A 20,111-nucleotide genomic window follows, 5' to 3' on the forward strand; every position below is an offset into this window, starting at 1 on the left:
GACTGCCACCACACTATACAGGATGACCCACCCACACTGGATAGGGTTGAGAAATGGGTCAGTGCAAAACGAGGAAGTCAGAGTCACTTAAAAGTACTGGTACTAAGTGGAGAGACTTTTGGTCCACTGGGGAAGCAGCTGAGAAAGGGCAGCAGAAGTCACAGAGCAGAACAACATGCTCCTGAGTCGGATTTGGGGGAAGGGCCATAGGTCAGTGGCAGATCATCTGCTTTCCAACCGTATTTAACCCCTGGCACCTCCAGGTAGGAATGGGAAGGAATCTTGCATGAAACCCTGGAGAGATGCTGCCAGTCAGTGTAGATAATACTGAGCTAGATGGGCCCAAGGTGTGATTCCTGTCCAAAGCCTGGACCTGGGCTAGGGCCATATCACAACCCCTATGGAGACCCCTTGGGGTGCCCCTATTTGATGTAAGTTATAGGGCACCCCTATTGGTGGTTTACCCTTAAGTGGACTCCTTGCAGATGGGCAGGAGTCAAGATATATCCTGGCTTCTTCCCAATGCCTAAGCCAAATAGCTCACATCTGTAACCAATATGGTTGTGGCCTATTTGAACCCACAAACCAAAATACTTGGTGTCCAGGTGCTTTATTGTTCTCCTGGGAACTTTGTGGCTCAGGTGCCTTGGCATGCAAGGGACAACGTGCAGTGGGAAACTGCCGTAGGCTCCCGATCCTACAAAAGAAAAGCAGCCAGGTTTAGCAGTCTTGTTTAAACCCGTGACTGTCCTTCCTGAAGCCTACTAAAGGCAGCCTTGCAAGGGCACAGCTAGAGCACAGCGAAAGTTCTCATCACAATGTGTGCAAGCTCATTATATACTAATGAAACAATGGGAATCTCACCAGCTGATTTCTTTCATATGCCAAGATGAACAGATCCTTACATCTAGGTAGATTCAGGATGTCCCTGCTCCTACTTTATTGCCAGCAGATATACTCACATGTGTTACCTTCCTATGACTTTTAACAACTCATCGGAATATTTCTGTGATTGCAGAGCAGTGCAAAGTGGACCATCAAGTGCTACAGTGTTTGTTCTGTTCGATAGGCTCTGCTTGGCTGGCCTAGCCATTATGAAAACAGGACATTTCCCAAAGCAATATATAGGGCAACTAAGCACTCCTTCTACCGTGATTTAGCACTGTACTAGGCATTCTCATGAGAACATTTTTACATGCATATGCACGTAACTCCCCCCCCCATTGCATAATGTTTTGTTTCTGCTTCCCCAATCTCCTGACTTCAAGACACCAAGAAGGAGTGTCTGCTAAGATGCCATCACCACCTTGTCCCACCTTTCTGGCTCTCATGAGACTGCTGTCTATGACTCAGCCCTTTCTGTTAATTGGCAAATATGATGAGGTCCTCACAGGGTGAGCTGTGGCCAAGTGGACAGTACTAGGCTAGGAATACTAGTGACACGACTTAGTATAAGATAACTTTGTAGGTTCATATGCATGGGGGGGGGAAATAATTTGAAATAATGCATGTAAAAGTAAATTATGTTGGGGTGGTCAAATGAGTGAGAATTCTGACCATGCATGTATGCTGTGCAGTTTATGGTTGATATTTCAGATTTCTGCTGATGAAACCTAGATTAGAATCAGGCATAAGATATGTTTATTTTTCCTTTCCAGTGTAATGAAACCATATTGATTTCCCCCCCCTCTGAGCTTGCACAGTGGAAGTCGTCTCATGCAAGTCAAAAGAGTTACACAGGTACACAGCCCATGCAACTGTGATTCTTGTTCTTGTGGGGGTTTTTTAGAAGAAAGAGCATTTTTCATAACATTGAGAGAAGAACACTTATTAGTGCTTCCTAGTACTCTTCATCTGTTAAATGAAAAAAAAGTTTTGGCCTGTTGAGGGAAACAAATGGGCCCCTTTTTACTTCTTTGCTGAAGAGTAGTACGTATGCTATAAACACAAACAAGCAAGAATTAGCATTCCACCAGAAGATCAGGCATATTAGCAGAAGGGTTTGTGGTGTCATGTTGTACTGGCACCTGAGAATATGAAATTCCAAACACTTAATATTAGCAGTTAAAGTAAGATCCCCCCCGCCCCCAGTAGAGATGGGAGTTTTTGGATTGGCGTATAACAGGAAGAAATTCTGAGAACATGTCTGTTTCCAGACTGTCAATAATTTGTGTGTGGGATTCAATCACCACTTACAAGTGGATCTTATACTCTTGTGCAACAAACTTGCTGCCTACCAGCTCCCATCCAAACCCCATTCCTTTTTGCTGTAAGGAAAGTGATGGTGAAAATGCACTGGAATGTGCAGTTTGAGAGTTGCTTGACACAATGTCTTTTAACTTCCCCGAAAACAAATCAGAGTGAATGCTCAGCAAACAACAGACATTGTATCACCTCTGTGCAAACAAATGAGAACAAATTCTCTATAAATTTATTGTGGCCACAGACAGGGGTACCATCAGTGCAGGACTTTAGAGCAGTAATTCAGGACTTTATTAAGTGGAATGAACAGAACAAATGCAACAGGGCTGGGTGAAGTAACTGGTGTGTGGGGGGGGGAAGAGTCACCTTTTTTCTCACTGTCAGGAGAAACTCCAACATGGCAATAACATGTACCTGGAAAAAGTACCATTTCTCTGCATACCAAAATACCCTTTGGCAAAGTATTATCTAAGCTAACTACATGACACTTTTTGTCTTGGCTCACAGTGCCCAAATGCAATGTTTTCCCTAAGAGTTTCCATAGTTCCTGTCTGTTACTTCCTACCCCTTTGGTGATTGATAAAAATTGTTGATCCATGTCACTAAAAATCATTCCAACGGTGCATGAGAGTAGTATGAACACATCTGGAATATTATTCCCTGATCCGGTCATCTTATTTAAAAAATGACACAATGCAAATTATATAGAAGTTGCAGGCGAGGGCAAACTAAATGATACAAGACCTTAATTATTCAAAAAAGGGCTGGAAAAAAGCTACAGTGCATCTGCTGCCTTTGGAAAGTAGAGATTAAAGGCACCTCTTAGTGAGGCAGGCGAAAATCTGAAGGGAATAGAGAGGCCTCATAATATACAAGGGTATTCAAGCTAGCAACAAATGCCAGAACAAAAAGAAAATTAATTAAATCTTTGGAAGAGCTGATTACCAAAGCAGTTTAAATAAATTGTATTCGTAGTCAAGGTTGATAATATATGGGGAAATTGCCAAGAAGAGGACTGAGAGCAACTAGAAGAGAAAAATTTACTTACTCATTTTAAAAGCATGACTTCAGTGGGCCTTACACCCAAATAAGTATTTTCTCAACAAATGGGTCTTGCTATATTGTGTGATTGTGTGTGCATGTCTCATCAGCTGACCATTTGCAGGTTTGGTGCTTAGTGATGGATGCATTTGTTATTAAAATTCCAATCCTCAATGCACCTACCTGGGAGTAAGTCCCATTGAACTCAATCAAATTTATTTCTATTTGCACAGTAAAAATGGTTGTCGCTGATGATGATAGATGCAATTCAACATTACGTTTTAAAAAGGCAATTATTTAAAAAATGAAATGAATTCAGAGGAATGAGTCTTCTGCTAGTCTTTTGATGATGGTGTTCTCAATGCCCCTACTGCACCCCTAGCCAACAAACACAATGTTTCTATGGAAAGGCCTGTAGTAACTACTTTCAAAACATTTCTGCTTGAGAAGCTCCTTCTAAATAGAGGCCAAACTTTCCAGTTGTCCAGAGTACAGGTAGCTCTACCGACATTAACAAAGGAAATGAAATTAACTTAGCAGGAATGCAATTGGCACACTTCATCCTGATTCAGCAACTTAATTCTAAAAGGAACTTTCCAAATTTCCATAGCAACTGGAGTTAACTAACTTAACAACCTCTTCAAGTAGGACACGATTGATGCATGGAGATAATCTCCAGGGAGAGGACACATGTGTGTCCATTTAGTGGCAATCACATGTTTTAGGAAGCTGTAGAGTCACATATTATGTACATGTTGTACATGTTTCTAACAATATCCAGACAGATAGGCATGCTAGTCTGTTGCAAGAATAACAACAAAGTGCATTGTGGCAGCTTAAAGACTGAGAAATTTATTAAGGTAGAACAGAAGCCACTTCTTCAGATGCATGAAGTGTAACAACAACAACAACAATTTATTATTTATACCCCACCCATCTGGCTGGGTTATCCCAGCCACTTTGGGTGGCTCCCAATAGGATATTAAAAACAAGATAAAACATCAAACATTAAAAACTTCCCCAAACAGGGCTGCCTTCAGATGTCTTCTAAAAGTCAGATAGTTGTTTATTTCCTTGACATCTGATGGGAGGGTGTTCCACAGGGCGGGCGCCACTACTAAGAAGGCCCTTTGCCTGGATGCCTGTAACTTCACTTCTTGCAGTGAGGGAACCTTGGAGCTGGACCTCAGTGTCCAGGCTGAACGATGGGGGTGGAGACTCTCCTTCAGGTATACAGGACTGAGGCAATCCTAAATTGGCACATGTGCATGTATGCAAACACACGTTTAAGAACAGACATGGTGGCATAGGGGATGGAAAGGAAGAACAGACAGCAATAATTATGTCAAGGCAAAATAGTTATAGTGTCAACTGACAAAACTGTGTGTTGGTGATAAACATGTTGTTACTATAGTGGTACCTTGGGTTAAGTACTTAATTCATTCTGGAAGTCTGTTCTTAACCTGAAACTGTTCTTAACCTGAAGCACCACTTTAGCTAATGGGGCCTCCTGCTGCCACCGCGCCGCCAGAGCAAGATTTCTGTTCTCATCTTGAAGCAAAGTTCTTAATCCGAGGTAATATTTCTGGGTTAGCAGAGTCTGTAACCTGAAGCGTATGTAACATGAAGCATATGTAACCCGAGGTACCACTGTACTTAGCAATTTCAGAATCCTTCCAGCTATTATAGGATGGATCCTAAAGTAAGAAAGTGAGAGTAAGAGAGTGAGTTTTGTGTTTTGCATAGGGAGTTGGGCTGGCTTATGGAGAACCAGCTTCAAACATGCAAATTGGCCTGGGAAGAGTCCCCAGTAGGGCTTACATCAGAGCAAACCTGGATAGGACTGCATGGCATGAGAACACTACATAACCCTTGTATATTCTGCCTATTTGATCTGCTAGAGAAAAATAGTGTGGTTTTTGTCCACAGGTCTCAGGGCAGGTGGAGGGAGTGTGTTTCATAGCTGTAAACGTTTCCCATTTTTAAAGGGAAATTCCCTTATTCTGAATAGGATTCCTCGCAAGAAAAGGGAAAAGTAGACAGCTATGGTGTGTTTTGATCCACAGTTTAGGATCAATCTGCTTTTTGCAAAATGTGTTCTGAAGGCACACATGAATAAAGAAAGGAGGTAGAAAGTATGGGCAGTGGAGGAGGGGGATACAGGTAGAAAAAAACACCACCTAGGTGATGTATATTCTCCAGGGCACATCTGTCACATTTATGTGTTTCTTGAACTAAATATTGATTTTAGTGCACTTTACATCAAACCCTAAACATATCCAGATCTTCAAGCTATTGCTCTCCTCTGTTGATGATGTATCAGCCTTTATTTAGCGGTGCTGGGAAAAAGAAATCAAAGCGATTAGTGAATTGATTGCTTTTCAGCACAAAAATGGAGGCAAACCGAAATGTGCCCCGATAATCATAATTAATAATCCTCTTCCCCACTGCTACTGCATCCTGTGAATCAATTGTCAATCAATCAAATATATTGTAGCGATTCCCAAAAGGTGGGTCATTGGAAGCCTAGAAAGTTTGTCAGTGGTCCCCCATTTCTATTTATTTGTGACCCAGAATGATAGAAAGAACATTTCAAAATGGTGGAATTTAATACAGAACAGAAACACGGAAGAGTCAAAACACTTGGAATAATTATTAAACAACAAATGCTTATTAGAAATCCTAGGGTATAGTCTGAAGGCATGCGTGGCTACCATGTTGCTAAAGCTTGGCAGCCAAGTTTATGCTACCTTGGGATCCATGATGGAAGAAAGTTGGAAAGGAACAGTGTGTAAACATTGCTGGATTAAAATCAATGCTAGGTTGTCCCTCCCCCCCCCCCATTCAAAACTGGTTGGGGGAGGAAATGGATCAAACACACTATTTCCTAAGAAATCACAAGATCAATGATTGATCTGGACCTTAGCTAATTTGTGTACAGTGTTAAGAACTTAATTCGTTCTGGAGGTCTGTTTTTAACCTGAGGTACCACTTTAGCTAATGGGGACTCCCACTGCTGCTGTGCCGTCGTTGTGCGATTTCTGTTTTCATCCTGAAGCAAAGTTCTTAGCCTGAAGTAGTATTTCTGGGTTAGCGAAGTCTGTAACCTGAAGTGTCTGTAACCTGAAGCATCTGTAACCTGAGGTATCACTGTACACTGTTTCCTAAACCAGCAGTGGGAGCACATTGGGTATAGAGTAAACAGGAATGTGTACACAGGGGAAGTTTAAGTGTTTGTTCCAAGGGAATAAAGCCCCCCATACAAAAAATAAATAAAATAAAATTGCCACTCCTGCTTTAGGTTGCGAAAACTCCACCTATGTCCAGCCTGTATATTTAAAAAGCACCAGCAAAATGCCTACAAACCTCCATTGGTCTCCTTCCAAAAGAAAGTTGAACCCAGGTAGGTGCCTCTACACTCTTGGAACATCCTGGAGGAGAGAAATGATATTGCACTCTCACCTGTTTCCAGCATTTCTGCACAGCTTTCCTTTTCTAAGGATGCAGAAAACCAAATTTGAAGACAACCAGTAAAATTCTATTGAAACAAAGCTTAGTATTAACAATGGAAAGATCCAAAACAAGACAAAAAGTAGAAAAAGAAAGCAAGAAAATCCAACAAAAACAGTTACCTGAAATTGCTTGCTGGAATGCAGTCTTAGTGCTCCCTCATAGGAGTAGTAGCTTGTTGCTGTGTATCTTAGTTGTGTGGGGTGTAAGTCCCTCACACCACCATAGCTCTGAGGATTGCTGCTTAATGACTTCTGTGTCTTTTTCCTTTCGGCCAGAGCAGGCAATGACCTCACAAGGTTGCTGTGTGGGCACCGTAATAAAGCATTTGTCAAATTAAAAGAATGCTAAAGAAATTATCGGCAGCTGTAGTTCTCTTCCCTCTCTCTTATTTGCAGCATTGACAGATACAGTATTTGCGTTCAGCCTGGCTGAACAGTGAGCAACTTCATGAAAAGAGCACTTGAACCCCGTCAAATGTTTGATATGAGCAGGGATGATGGAAGTGAGCTTGCTAACCCAATTGCTTCTCGTCACTCTGTTAAGTGACAATATAGCCAGCATGGCTTGCTGCTTTTGAGGCTGGGAATAATGTTAAATTCTTCCTGAAGAGGTGCAAATCTGCAGAACACTTTAATTCACTAGTTTCTGGACGCATTACGTTGCAGACCATAAACTGTGGCAGTAAGGAAGACCCAGGACCACTGTCCATCTAGGCAGAAGGACAAATACGAGGGAGGAGCCTTTAAAATAGGACTGTTGTGAATGTAATTGTTGCCAAACATTTTGGCTTCCACGGTCATCTGTGTGCACATGTGCTCGTTTGTGCCAGCTACTACCGGGCTGTTTCACATCTGCATTTTTCACCCAAATATCAATGAAGCACTACAGATCTTCCTTTCACTTTGTCTCCATTCAATTGCCAGCCACCAAGTGAGCATGTGCAGAGAAACTGAGGGATGCTCATTTAAGGGTGAACCAGCCCTGTAGTGAGAAACACACCTGGTAGCAGTTTCTGCAAGGGCACCCACATTCTTCTCGGAATGGCTGTAGATGTGGAAAGTTGTTGACGTATGAACCTGCACACTGCTCGTTCACAGGATACATTTCAATCACATATGGGGTGTGATTTGGTGGTGGTGGTGGGGGGAGGTCACAGCAAAAAACAACACCAAAAAGTTGGAAGGAACAGAATATCGTCTTGCTAATTCCACATTCTCAGACAGACTCCTTCATAAGTAAATATTCCTAGCCATGTCTTTTCTCCTGCTACCCAGAAACCAAATTCCCAAAAACCCCACACTTCTCGTGCATCCCAGCTTTGAGTTAGGAACACTCATGCTGCAATAAATGGGTCCCTCTTCAAGGTGTCCCGGGACCTGTGGGGCTGCCATGGACACTTACTTGAGAATTTACCCCATTAAGTGTGCAACAGAATGAACGTCAACATGCATAGGCTTTGGCTGTTAGCTGTTGAAGCTGAGCGTGGAGAAAGATGCCTAACAAGGAACTGCAGAAGTGGCTGGATCTCATGGTTGTTTACCTGGAAGTCAGTGCAAGTTTTGCTCCCAGCAGAGACTTATCTAATTTGCAGAGCAATCCTAATGCCTGTCTGCTCAGAGGTAAGGGAATCCACTGGAATGTAGCCTGAGTTAAGTGTGTGTGTGGGGGGGGGGGCGGGCGGTTGTAAGGAGTCCCATTGGATTTCGTTCTACGTAGACATACTCTGTAAAGACTTACAGCTCTCCATCCTAAGACTCTGGCAAACTGCAGCTCAAGCTCTCTTTCCACCCCTCTCCTCTCTCCTGCCCTCCAGCTTGAAGAAGAGCTCTGCAGCACTCAGAAGCTTGCTCACTGCTTTGTGCCATTTTAGTCGCTTCAAATAACGGCATTGCCCTGCTCCGATGGCAGGGTCCCCTCGCGCATCAAGTCGCGCCCTTCCTCCGTTCTTTCCATTCGCGGAGGCATCGGGCAAGCAAGTCATAATAAGCAGCAGGACAGAGAAAAGCACGCAGAAAAGCAGAAGAAAAAGAGGCAAAGAGGCAGAGTCGCGATAGCCATTTTTTGGTGTGTGGTGGTGGTGGGGAGAGCAGGAAGAAGGGCAGAAAATAAGGGGCAATATATATATATATATATTTAAAGGTCTGCAAAAGAAAGCCACGCAGCCCATATCTCCTGTTTAACTTAGGGGTCACGTCTAGGCGGAGGGGAAATTCGCCAGGTTTGCAATTTCGTCGCAGCAGGCTCTCTTCCTCTTCCCGGGCTGTCCTCCGAAAAACTTGGTCGCCTGGTGGTGGTCGGTGTGACCCCTTGGCAAGGACCTTGCCTTCTCTCCCCCTCCCCCACCACGCAGCTGGCCAGATGTGATCTCTCTCTCCCTCTCTCCCTCTCCCCAACAGTTCGCGCGAGGTAAAGGAGGACTCTGGCGGTGAGTGTCTCTCCCTGGACAGACCGCGCGTCTCTTGCTTGCTCATCCGTCAGGAGGGATTGGAGGGAGATTTCCCCTCTGCCGGTATTTGCAGTTTTGGAAAACGGGAACTTCCTTGGTAGAAAGAAACAGAGAGAGAAGGGGGCTGGGGTAACAAACCCTCTGACTCCTTGCTAAGCAGGAGGGGAGCAGGGAGGAGAGGGAGGAAGAGGGACGATGTCCTGGACGCTTGGTGAAGCGGGTGGGGGGGGGAGGGAGGAGGCTGAACGCATCGGGGGCGCTCGCTCGTCCACCTGTTTGCGCGACGCCCGCTGAGAGCTGCTGCGCCCGCGTCCCGCCTGCTCGAGGGCAGCGGAGGATGTTCGAGGGAGCGCGCTAGTGAGTGCGCGCGTGTGTTTGTGCGGACGGTCTGTAAACCCCCGAGGGAAGGGACGAGGGGTGCGGAGGGGGCTGGCTGGATTGCGATGATGTGATCATGATAAGGGAAAGGGAAGGGGCGCTGTAGATTGGGGGGGGGCGGAGGGAAGAAGAGGTCTCCTCTACGTCAGTCTAGTCTAGGCCGGGGTCTCCCTCCTCCTCCAGAGGGATAAGCGGCGTCGTCTCTTACTCCTCCTCCTCCTCCTCCTCCTTGTCCTGCTTCCCTCCTGTCTTCGCATCTCAGTGATGCCACCATGAAGGGCATCGGTAGAGGCGGAGGGTGCCCCCGGGAGGGTGCCACCCTGACGGGCTGATCGGGACAGGAGGTGGCCTCTCGCTCGCCCCGGGCTGGGGGTTGGTTGGCCGCGACTGACTCGTCTTTCTCCTGCTTCTTCTCTCCCCCCACCCCGGCAGGCAGGCTCGCCGTCGAGAGAAGTCACCATTACTTCGCCCAGCAAGGAAGACCTGTTGGCGCTCGCTGCCCGGCTCTGGCAGAGGAGGAAGCGGCTGGTGGCCGCCGTGGGGATCGCCCTGGCCATGGGCCTCATCCTGCTCATCGCCGTCCCCATCCTGGTGCAGGCGCCGTCCAAGGGCCAGGCGCACTACGAGATGATGGGCACCTGCCGCATGATCTGCGACCCCTACAGCGCCAGTAGCGCTGCCGCCGGACCGTCCAGTCGCCCCGGAGGCACCACGGCCGCCCTCGAAGCCATGCAAGAGCTGAGCGCCAACCCGCCGCCGCCACCGCCGCCCTTCATCCAGGGACCCAAGGGCGACCCCGGCCGTCCAGGCAAGCCGGGGCCGAGGGGACCCCCCGGGGAACCAGGTCCCCCGGGCCCTAGAGGACCTCCAGGCGAGAGGGGCGATTCGGGGAAGCCGGGACTACCGGGGCTGTCGGTGCCCGGCATCGGGGCCCCCGGAACTGCGACGACGGCTGGAGGTGTGGGCTCGGGCATGGGCGGCAGCAGCAGCAGCCCGGCGCCGGGAAGCGAGGTGACCGGAGCCCTGAGCGCTGCTTTCAGCGGCCCCAAGATCGCCTTCTACGTGGGCCTGAAGAGTCCCCACGAGGGCTACGAGGTGCTCAAGTTCGACGACGTGGTGACCAACCTGGGCAACCACTACGACCCCACCACGGGCAAGTTCACCTGCCAGGTGCGCGGCATCTACTTCTTCACCTACCACATCCTCATGCGCGGAGGCGACGGCACCAGCATGTGGGCGGACCTCTGCAAGAACGGGCAGGTGGGTGCTAGGCACGGGCCAGCAGGGAACAGCGGGTCGGGGGACCCTGTCTTCGCCTCTGTATGTGCGTGTTGAGGGGATGGGAATCCTTCCTCCGGAGACAGTCTCAGACGCCACCTAGTTAGCTTGGAGGCATGGATGGATGGGGTGGGGGATAGCTTCTCCGAAGGTGTCAGCTAAAGGGAACGCTGAACTTGGGGACAAAGGGAGCTTTGGGGCTAGTCCAGATGTGTAACGGCCCGGTTGGCTCTTGGACTGATGGCTGTAGCCTCACAGATCGAACGGCGGAGCGAGTGAGAGAACTTTCCTATGATACCATCTAAACTCAAAATACATCTCTCTCGCGCGGTCCAGTCAGTGTTGAGATCAAGCGATGTGTTAACAAGCCCTCCAGATATCCCAGGAGGAAAAGGGGCTCCCGATTTTAGTAAGGAAACTCCCCCCACCCTAAAACCTCACTTCGACGAGGCTCCTAAATTAAAGGATTTGGCAAAAGGAGGTTCAAGATCAATGTATCTCGATGAGCTGTGCCGCTTGAAGTCAACTGCCGATTAGGGGACTATTCTGGTGGGTGGGTATTTCAGTCATAAAATAATCTTATCGCACGCACCCAGAGTGCCCCAGTGGTGCAGCTAAGTAATTTAAGTCGGGGTGAAGTCTTTTTAGATGGTAATGTGTGTTGTTTTTCACTTACCTGGTAAGAAGTCAGTCGTGCTGCCTTTAGAGACCCTCTTACTCCTGCTGAGAGCAGCCCTGGACCTCTACCCCAAAGTCCTGCCCTGATGGCACTGAGAATTCCCAAGAATTCACCAACTTCCTGCTTGAGACCAAGAGATTTTGACACCTGAGCAGGTGTCAATGACCTCAAGACATCTCTAATTGGAACCTCCCCCCCCCCACAACCAAGAGAACTTCCTGTCAAATCTTCACCAATGGGAAGCCCCACAAATGATGGGAAATATGCATTTGGGTATTTGCACAATGGTAGGGCATTTAGTGTAGACAAGTTAAGAGCAGAAGAATACTTAAGGATCTTCCTTCCCACACCATCTTCACTCCGAATTATCTTCTTCAATGTCTTCCTGAGGGGATATGTGTGTTGGGTTTTGGTTACAGGCATTGTTATGCAATACAGTTAAACCTGCAGAAGTCATCTAAGAGAAAGTTTGGATGAGATCTTTAGCACTCAGGCTTCATTGTGATGGGGACAGGGACGACCATCTGTTCAAATGAGAGCTGAGTACAGGACTTCAACCCACATGGAGACTCTTGATCCTCTTCCTTGCCCTTCCTCCTGCTTAAGATTTCATCCTTGGAGACTGGCATACAGACTATCTACTCTCACCATCCTAAACTTGTTGAGATCTTCCAATCATGTGAGGGGTGTGTGTGTCTTGCATCATGCATGTCAGGGCCACCATCTGTGAAATCTTACTTCAAAGAGAGGCCTCACAGCCTGGGGACCTCCACCCAAAAGGAGATGGGTAGGCTAACATGTGGAGATCTGACAGATTTGAATGGCCGCATGTGAAGTAGAGACATACCCCCTGATTGTATGTGTGAATATGGGAGCTTCTCAGGCTGTTGTCTTTGCTGCATCATGGAAACCATGGCATGTCCTCTCCTCCAGTTGCACGTTCAAGGTTGCACAGCTACGGGAGCATGACTTGTCACAGCAAGGAGAAACAGTTTGGGATCTTGTGGTAGCTATGCTCACCATGTTTCAGAGATCCAAGAGACTTCAAGCCAATCCATGCTTATTGATTCAGCATGTATGAAATGGTCAAGAACAAGCATCTGGTGTCACCCCAAACATAATGAGATGCTTTCAAAGTAGTGCTAAAGAGAACCTGCGAGGGAACTTTCTCCTCTCTCCTCTGTTCTCCTGTAAATCTATTCTGGGCTTCCCCCTAACCCTGCAAAGTAGATTTGGGGACAGGGCAGGGCACCTGTGAGGGGAAGAGACTGGACAGGGGGAAGGTCATTTTATACTAGCACTAATCCTAGTTGAATACCACCCAGTCCTTTTTCAGGGAAGCAGTTCACACATTCAGCTCAGAGTCAGCAAGGGATGGAGCATGCGTTACACTTGCTGTGAGGAGGCTGCTGAAAGTGCTCCACCCTCAGCATGATGTGTAATCCTCATTCTGGCTGTGACATCTAGGGCAGGGATGGGGAACCTGGACCCTCCTGATGCTCTTGAACTCCCGCACCCATCACTCACAGCCAGCATAGTTAATGGTCAGGGTGCCGTGAGTCGTAGTCCAGCAAGATCTGGAAGGAGACTGGTTTCCCATTCTTGATCTAGAAGTACCTACTCCAGGGATTGTCATCTCTATGCTGTGAGCCTCCATGCCTCTTCTCCAGGTTCCTGGCCACTAGTGATGGTGTGGAGACTCACAACATGGTGGTAGCAACCCATTTGATAAGTAGTTCTAAGTCATTACAGCCATGATGAGGACCACTCAGAATTTTGGAAAGCACCTTCATTTAGGGGTAGTTCTTGAAGTACATGGGATGAAGGCAGAGGGGGCACTTCCCCCTTGCACGGTCCACTTACCTACTGTTTTCAGAAAAGCATGGGGGATGATTTGGCAAGAATGGGGAAGAGTTGGAGTTAGTGAGGCTCATGGATTTCTAAACTAGGCTCTTAATTGGAGCGTTGGTAGAAAGTGTAACTTGCAATCCTACCCCATGCGGGGCATTAACCTGGCCTCTGGTTGATCATGTTGCTGCTGCTTACACGAAGGTAGAAAGGGAGGAGAGAGGTGGCAGATGGGTGTGCCTACCTCCCCCTCCCCTCTAATTCCTGGTAAGTGGCAGCAATGTGACTGACTGGAAGTCAGGTGAGCTCTGCTGCCCCACTTTGCTGTCCGTTGCTGCTTCTGCAGGTAAAGCAGATGCTCTGCTCCTGAGCTATGGCCCCCACCCACAGTTGCCACCACCACTGTTAGACAGTGGAGGCATGCTTAGAAGGAGAATTTCAGCTTCAGTATCCTCTCCTCTGCACTTAGAAAGAGATCCTAAGATTGTAAATTTGACCCTCCCATTTATAGAGCTGGAGGGGCCGGGAATGAGAGCTCAAGCTAGGACCTTCAGTCTAGGGGCCCAATTAATTTTTTTAATGGAGGCCTGGTAGATCCTGTCAATCAAAGCTTGCTAAAGCTTTGCGCCGGATACACTGAGATCTCCAATCTGAATCCCTTGGCCTAGGACCCAGATTTTGATAGGGAGTTGAGGAGGCATTATCCATCTGGAAGTGAGGGGAACCCTTCAACTGGTATTCTTACTCCAAGATCTGCCACAATTTGAAAGGGGGACAATCCCAGTGTCACCATGCAGCTTCTTTTGTAGTAAAAACAGACACCCATTACCTAGGATCTTCAGCAAGAAGCCTGAGGTCACCCTGGAGGCAAAGTTAGCATCTTGACTCCCCAGTGACTCATTTCTGTGGAGAATTCTGTGCTCTATGCTTTCCCCTTTGGCATCTTCTCCCAATCCATGCTCAGCCTGAAGAGCTTAAGTTCTGATACCTCTGGTGCTTCCTGGCTGTCCTTGCCACTTGATACTATGGTGGCTTCTATTCCTAGAAGCATCCTAGTTCTATGGCTCCTCTTCCTCTGTGGACAGGAAATGTTGGCCCATCTGCCAAAACTGAGCAAAAAGAGAGAAAGATGTGCTTACATGATCCAAGAACTACCACAAAAATGTTCACTCTTGTTACTTACACCTGCTGAGTGCAGCTAGGGTTGGACCTTGGGGTTGAAGCCAAAGATCCCATAGTGCAAGGGACTTCCTAGTGACCACCCACAGAATGGCAGGTGATGGATGAAGAGTCTAACATGCTCTGCATCAGGACTTGCATTGGCTTGGGCATGCCAGGACCCACTGGGCCAGACACTGTTCATCACAGCAACCTTTATTTGCTTTTAAGTTTCAAAAGCATTTTGTAGTCATTGGGTGGGTAGCTGGGCATATTCCCAAGGAAATGTGTTTGCTATCAAGGCTGCAGAAGTAAACCCCATGTTATTCCTGACGTCTTAAAGAGACTACGAAAAGCAGGGTCTAAAATTGCCTGCACCACTGTTTACACTTGCAAGTCCTTTCTATATGTGGGGATAGAAAAGAAGTGGACATTCCTTCCTGCTCAATGGTGTTGCAGGATGGCCCGACTCTGTGGTGGCCATCAGCCTCTGGCCTCAACTCACTTTTGATTTACACATTCCTTTTCTCCAGAACCATGGACAGCTCTCTTGAGCCCTCCAGGATCATTGAGCGACTATACGACCATGCTAAAGCCAATGTGGATTCTGTTCTCAGAATATTAACGTTTCTCACTTGCTCCCAACTGCAGTTTCTTCTGTCCGTGATTTCATGGATAGGAATTAGTAGGAAGGAAATCGGAAGACTTCATAGATATGACCACCTCCTGTGGAGAGGCAGGCCTAGGGGAACGTTGCCACCTCTGCACTCTCATGGGTGTAACATTTCTACCCAGGAATTCCTCACACCCACAATGTCCCCTGCTGATTTCTTACTACATTTATACCCCATCTGTCTTCTGTTATGGAACCCAAAGCAGTGTACAAGTAGTTTCCAGATGGTCACCCAGACCAGACTCAGGCCTGGTTAGCTCCAGCCTCTTATGCCTCCAGACCACATCATAGAACCTTTCTGCATTAGAACTTTTCACTTAGTAGGAAATAGGATATCTCATTTGGAAAGCAGCAGCTATTTGAGTAAGTCTAGTGCCCACAGAAGGATGGGCATTCAAGGGTGGAAGCTTTGCTGAGTAGTCACTTGGGCAGGGAGATAAATTACACCAAGGAAAGAAAGTTTTCTTTTGTTGGCACAGAATGGACTGCACTCCTGAGCAAGTGTGAGGTGCAAAAAGGTGGGGAGAGGGATGAAACTTGCGGAAGTGAAACACAAGAGGAAGAGGAGCCTGTGAGGATTTAAAGGAAGGAGGGGAATGCAAAGGAGAGGCCATCAAGAAAGGGAAATGGTCACTAATTCACATAGCGGTGGCAACGCAACATATTGATGTGCTCTGATACATGTTTGAGCATTTGTAAGCCTGGTTTATAACAATGGCAAAAGGGATCAATACAGTGACTTCACCTTATCAGCACTACATTAAAAGGAATCTTCCTGGGTTATTGCAAAAGAACTTTAAATATTCAGGCCAAGGAAGGAGAATGCCATTGAGCTGTCTTGGGACTTCACCACTGGTCCATTCATCTGCCAGAGGATTATATTTTATTGCATCTCTCTCTCTCTCTCTCTCTCTCTCTCTCTCTCTCTCTCTCTCTCTCTCTCTGTGTGTGTGTGTGTGTGTGTACATGTAAAGAAATGTGAAGAGATGTATATTTTGAGATGGGGCAACCCAGTTGAATGGGCAGGGTATTATTATTATTATTATTATTATTATTATTATTATTATTATTATTATTTGCTTGAGGCTCATTTTACAAAAGGGTTGGTATATATCTTCAAAATAAATAACACATAATGAATATTGTACAACTTTAAGTAGTAATGGCTGCCCCCCGAGGAATCCTAGGCACTGTCATTTGTTAAGGGTCCTGAGAGTTGTTAGGAGACCCAACCCATCTTTCCAGGGAACTCTGGGAATTGTGGCTTTGTGAGGGGGATAGAGGTCTCCTAACAACTCTCAACGTCCTTAACAAACTATGGAAAGCCATGACTGTTTAAAGTGATGTGATTGGGTTTAAACTATATTGCGCAGTTGGGGCCTAAATTGAAATGACAGAAAGTGAGGAAAGGAAAAGTATATAGAAGAGAAGGCAAAGGAGAGTGTGAAGAGGAGGAAACCATGAAAGGCTTTATGGAGATGGGATAGGAGAGAGAGAGAGAGAGAGAGAGAGAGAGAGAGAGAGAGAGAAAGAGAGCGAGAGCTCTACTGTGGCAACCACAGCATGGAGATGTTTGGCAGTGGAATAAAGTGCCCAAGGAACCTCCATCAAAGGACGTTTTAAGAGACAGGCTGTATGGGCATCTGTCTGTGAGGATTCGAGCGAAAAGAATATTTCTAGTTAAGGAGGTTAAACTATATGTCTTTTACTGTCACATTCAATGTTCTCATTGTATACAACAATGGAGGGAAAGGAAAAAGGAAGGGATACTGTTGGAAAGTACAGATAAGAGACAGTATAGGAGAAGAGAGGGTAGGAAAGACGATATCTTCACTGTGAAGGGCAGACATATTGGGGCAAATGGGGAGGGTCAGAATAGGGTTTATATAAAAGGATGGTAATAAGTAGGTGTGGCCCTTCTCCCCTGAGAAATTTCACTGGTCATGGGCACTGCTGTGAATTTCCTTAGACCTGCTTTGAAGTTTACCTGAGGAGGTATTTCCAAATTTGCTTTGCTGGGATGTGTGCAGCTTTCAGTGTTGTTGAAACTGTCTTATGGGCACCCCTTTGACATTCCCCCAGGAGCTTTGCCAGTAGAGGACGGAATGCTCACATTTGCTTCAAATCCCACTTTCAGGAGTCATTTTTGTGAGGAGGTGAAGATTGTTGGAATTGTAGTAAGATAGCAGGAAGGGGTGCATTTGGCATGAGGGGGAGAGAAAATTATTTGAACTTATTTTGGCATCGGAGCCTACCTTTCCGTGACGAATCATACACGAGGTATGTTGCAGGTAGAAATATTGGTCCAGCTGCTGATCTTGAGCATTGGGAATGATGCTTGCATGAGAGGGGAAGGGAGTGTGTGAGGAGAGCGTGGACGGGGGTGGGAGGTGGGAGAGAAATGCATAGTAGAGAAGGCTTGAGGGCAGACCACGGAAGCTGCAAGGTGCTGAATCCATCTTCCCTTTTGGCATGATGTGCTTTGCAGGTGCGGGCGAGTGCCATTGCTCAGGATGCAGACCAGAATTACGACTACGCCAGCAACAGTGTGGTGCTGCACCTGGACTCTGGGGACGAGGTGTATGTCAAACTGGATGGAGGCAAAGCCCACGGAGGCAACAACAATAAGTACAGCACTTTCTCTGGCTTTCTTTTATACCCCGATTGACAAAGCCAAGTGTACCAAGGCGTGGTCCTTCGCCTCATTCCCCTGCCACGCCTTTCCTGGGGGTCTACTCTTCAGGTCACTTTAAGCTTCATTCTAAACAAACTCTTACGTTTCATTGATTGAAGTGTGGAAGGGAAACAAATGGCTTTTTCCCTTCCAGCCATTGATGTGTTCTATCTTTTTGTGTGTATCCTGTTGTTCAGATTACACTATGAGACGAGCAGGGCTGAAAGCAGTAACTGGTTAATCAGCACCATGAACCGATCCATTCATTTATCACATTTTCTTCTAATGTGGAGTTAAATCCTCACTGTCTCTGGTGAAAAAGGTGTTCCAGTGCTGATGGAAACATTGTTGTGCAGTTATCTGCGTAACATCCCAGGATTTTAAGAATTGCCTCTGTTGTTTAATTATGAGACTATGTAGCCTTCATTAAGCAGCCTTGCCTCAGAATCTGTGCTGAGATAGCACAGTACCTGCTTTTTTTTTGCCAATCTGTTACATAGAAATAAAACAAAATTGCACCACATGCAAGCCCGTATTTGTTGAGCCACCAGTACGATCAATAAATTTCCAGCCCAGCTCTCCATGATCACAGGTGGTTTACAGTCTTGCTGTCGGAAATCCTATTCCATTGCTGAAAATAAGTCAGGACTCAATCTCCAACTTCTGATGAACAGAGCGGGTGCCTTGCCATTGAGTTAGAGTCTCTCCATTGATTCCAGAAGCAGTTAAAAACAAGGTGTCCATTGACCCAACCAACTTCTTTAATCAGTGGGTACTGCAGCCATTTGTGTTCTATCTAAAACCAACCAGGCCACTATGTGTATATGAAGGACCCAAGGCAGAAACCACTTATACCCAGAGCAGAATGGATGGGCCTTAGCACTTTATTTCTCTTTATGTACAATCATTGCTTTTACTAAATGTCTGGAGAACAGGACAGAATTATTGTGACACTGCATTGGCCGTTCGTTATGCTGCTTTGTATGTAGGGGATTCAGATATAACTGTTTTGATTTATACTCTATAAATATATATTTTATTTCTTTATTTCTTTCATCCACCCTTGTGCAATGCAATACTTGTGTGGGTGATGGTATTGAAAAGTTTAATCTCCTGTCTTAAAAGCAAATGAATGAGCAAAAGGGAAAAAAACACATTAAATTATCTTTTTTGACAATGGTTTTCTACTGTGTCTCTCTTCTAATGTTGCCTAAGGGAAGGGAGAACAGCTGGCAGAATGGAACCAAGAATTAAAAAAACAACAACTCTTTAGGGTGTGTGTGTTTGTCATTGAAATCCCTTGACCTACTGGTGTGAACAACTTCCCCTTTCTCTTTGTTGGTAGCACTGCCCAATCTGGATAATAATGAGCAGGCTCATGAAATTCATGAATATCAACCTGGAGACCTTCCATTCAGGCAAAACCACTTGGAGGTGAAGTAGGATCAGTAAGGGTCATGGCTTGCAGAGCGGGGAGGTGGCCAGGAGTGGAGTGTGGCCTAGGCAGAGTCCTGATAGCTAGACAGAACCCACACCTACATTAAGGAATATGGATTATGATGGCCTGGATGCCCTCTGTCCATCCTTCTAGTCTGGAGTACACAATCACAATAATAATATTTGGAAGGGGAAAGCCCCCCCCCATTTTAGATAGAGAACCAAACATTAAGCCTGCAATCCTGCACAGACTTTGTTGTTGTTTAGTCGTGTCCGACTCTTCATGACCTACTAGCAAGTAATGGTCATTCATGTCAATGGCACATACTCCTGAGTAGATGCATATACAATTGTGCTTTGTGAACATCTGTTATGTTGCTGTACACATTGGAAAATGAGGCATATTCATTGGCATAAAAATGAAACAAAGGGCCACAATCTTCCAGCATGATCTCCTGTCAGCATTTATTACTGGATTCTAGTTTTCAGCTGATGTTGTTTTGCCCAAAAAGAAGCAGTGATAACTAGCCTATTCAACAAGTTTTGATGTGGAACTTATTGCTACTTAATTACATATTATTTTCTTTTTAAAAGTCAGGCGTATAAACCTCTTGCATGCAGTTTTGTTCTTGCAGGGTAGTGTGGAGAATGGAGCCGAAGCATCTGTTCATGTACACATTCAAAGGAAGTGGGAAAAGAAATGAAATAGAAGCTGACATTGGGTGACAGGCTTCGTTGAAAGAGGGATGTGTGAAGAAAGAGGCCAGAACCAAAAAACAGAGGG

The 20,111-nt window shown here is 46.2% G+C and overlaps 1 protein-coding gene across 4 annotated transcripts; it reads left to right on the top strand.

The window, feature by feature from the left end:
• The first annotated feature begins 8,291 nt into the window (after positions 1-8,291).
• Positions 8,292-19,067, top strand: C1QL2 (complement C1q like 2). Of its 4 annotated transcripts, none has more exons than XM_083499959.1 (3): positions 8,292-8,375; positions 10,013-10,840; positions 17,705-19,067. In XM_083499959.1, the coding sequence occupies exons 1-3, from the start codon at positions 8,358-8,360 to the stop codon at positions 17,882-17,884; spliced, it is 1,026 nt and encodes a 341-aa protein (XP_083356085.1). In that variant the 5' UTR covers positions 8,292-8,357; the 3' UTR covers positions 17,885-19,067. The 4 variants fall into 4 exon arrangements, with proteins under 4 accessions (XP_083356085.1, XP_083356087.1, XP_083356088.1 ...); XM_083499961.1 differs by lacking the exon at positions 8,292-8,375 and adding an exon at positions 8,956-9,181; XM_083499962.1 differs by lacking the exon at positions 8,292-8,375 and adding an exon at positions 9,223-9,265.
• Positions 19,068-20,111: the final 1,044 nt, after the last annotated feature.

Source organism: Podarcis liolepis (genome assembly GCF_965112155.1).
Source record: "Podarcis liolepis genome assembly, chromosome: 1".
Classification (NCBI taxonomy): domain Eukaryota; kingdom Metazoa; phylum Chordata; class Lepidosauria; order Squamata; family Lacertidae; genus Podarcis; species Podarcis liolepis.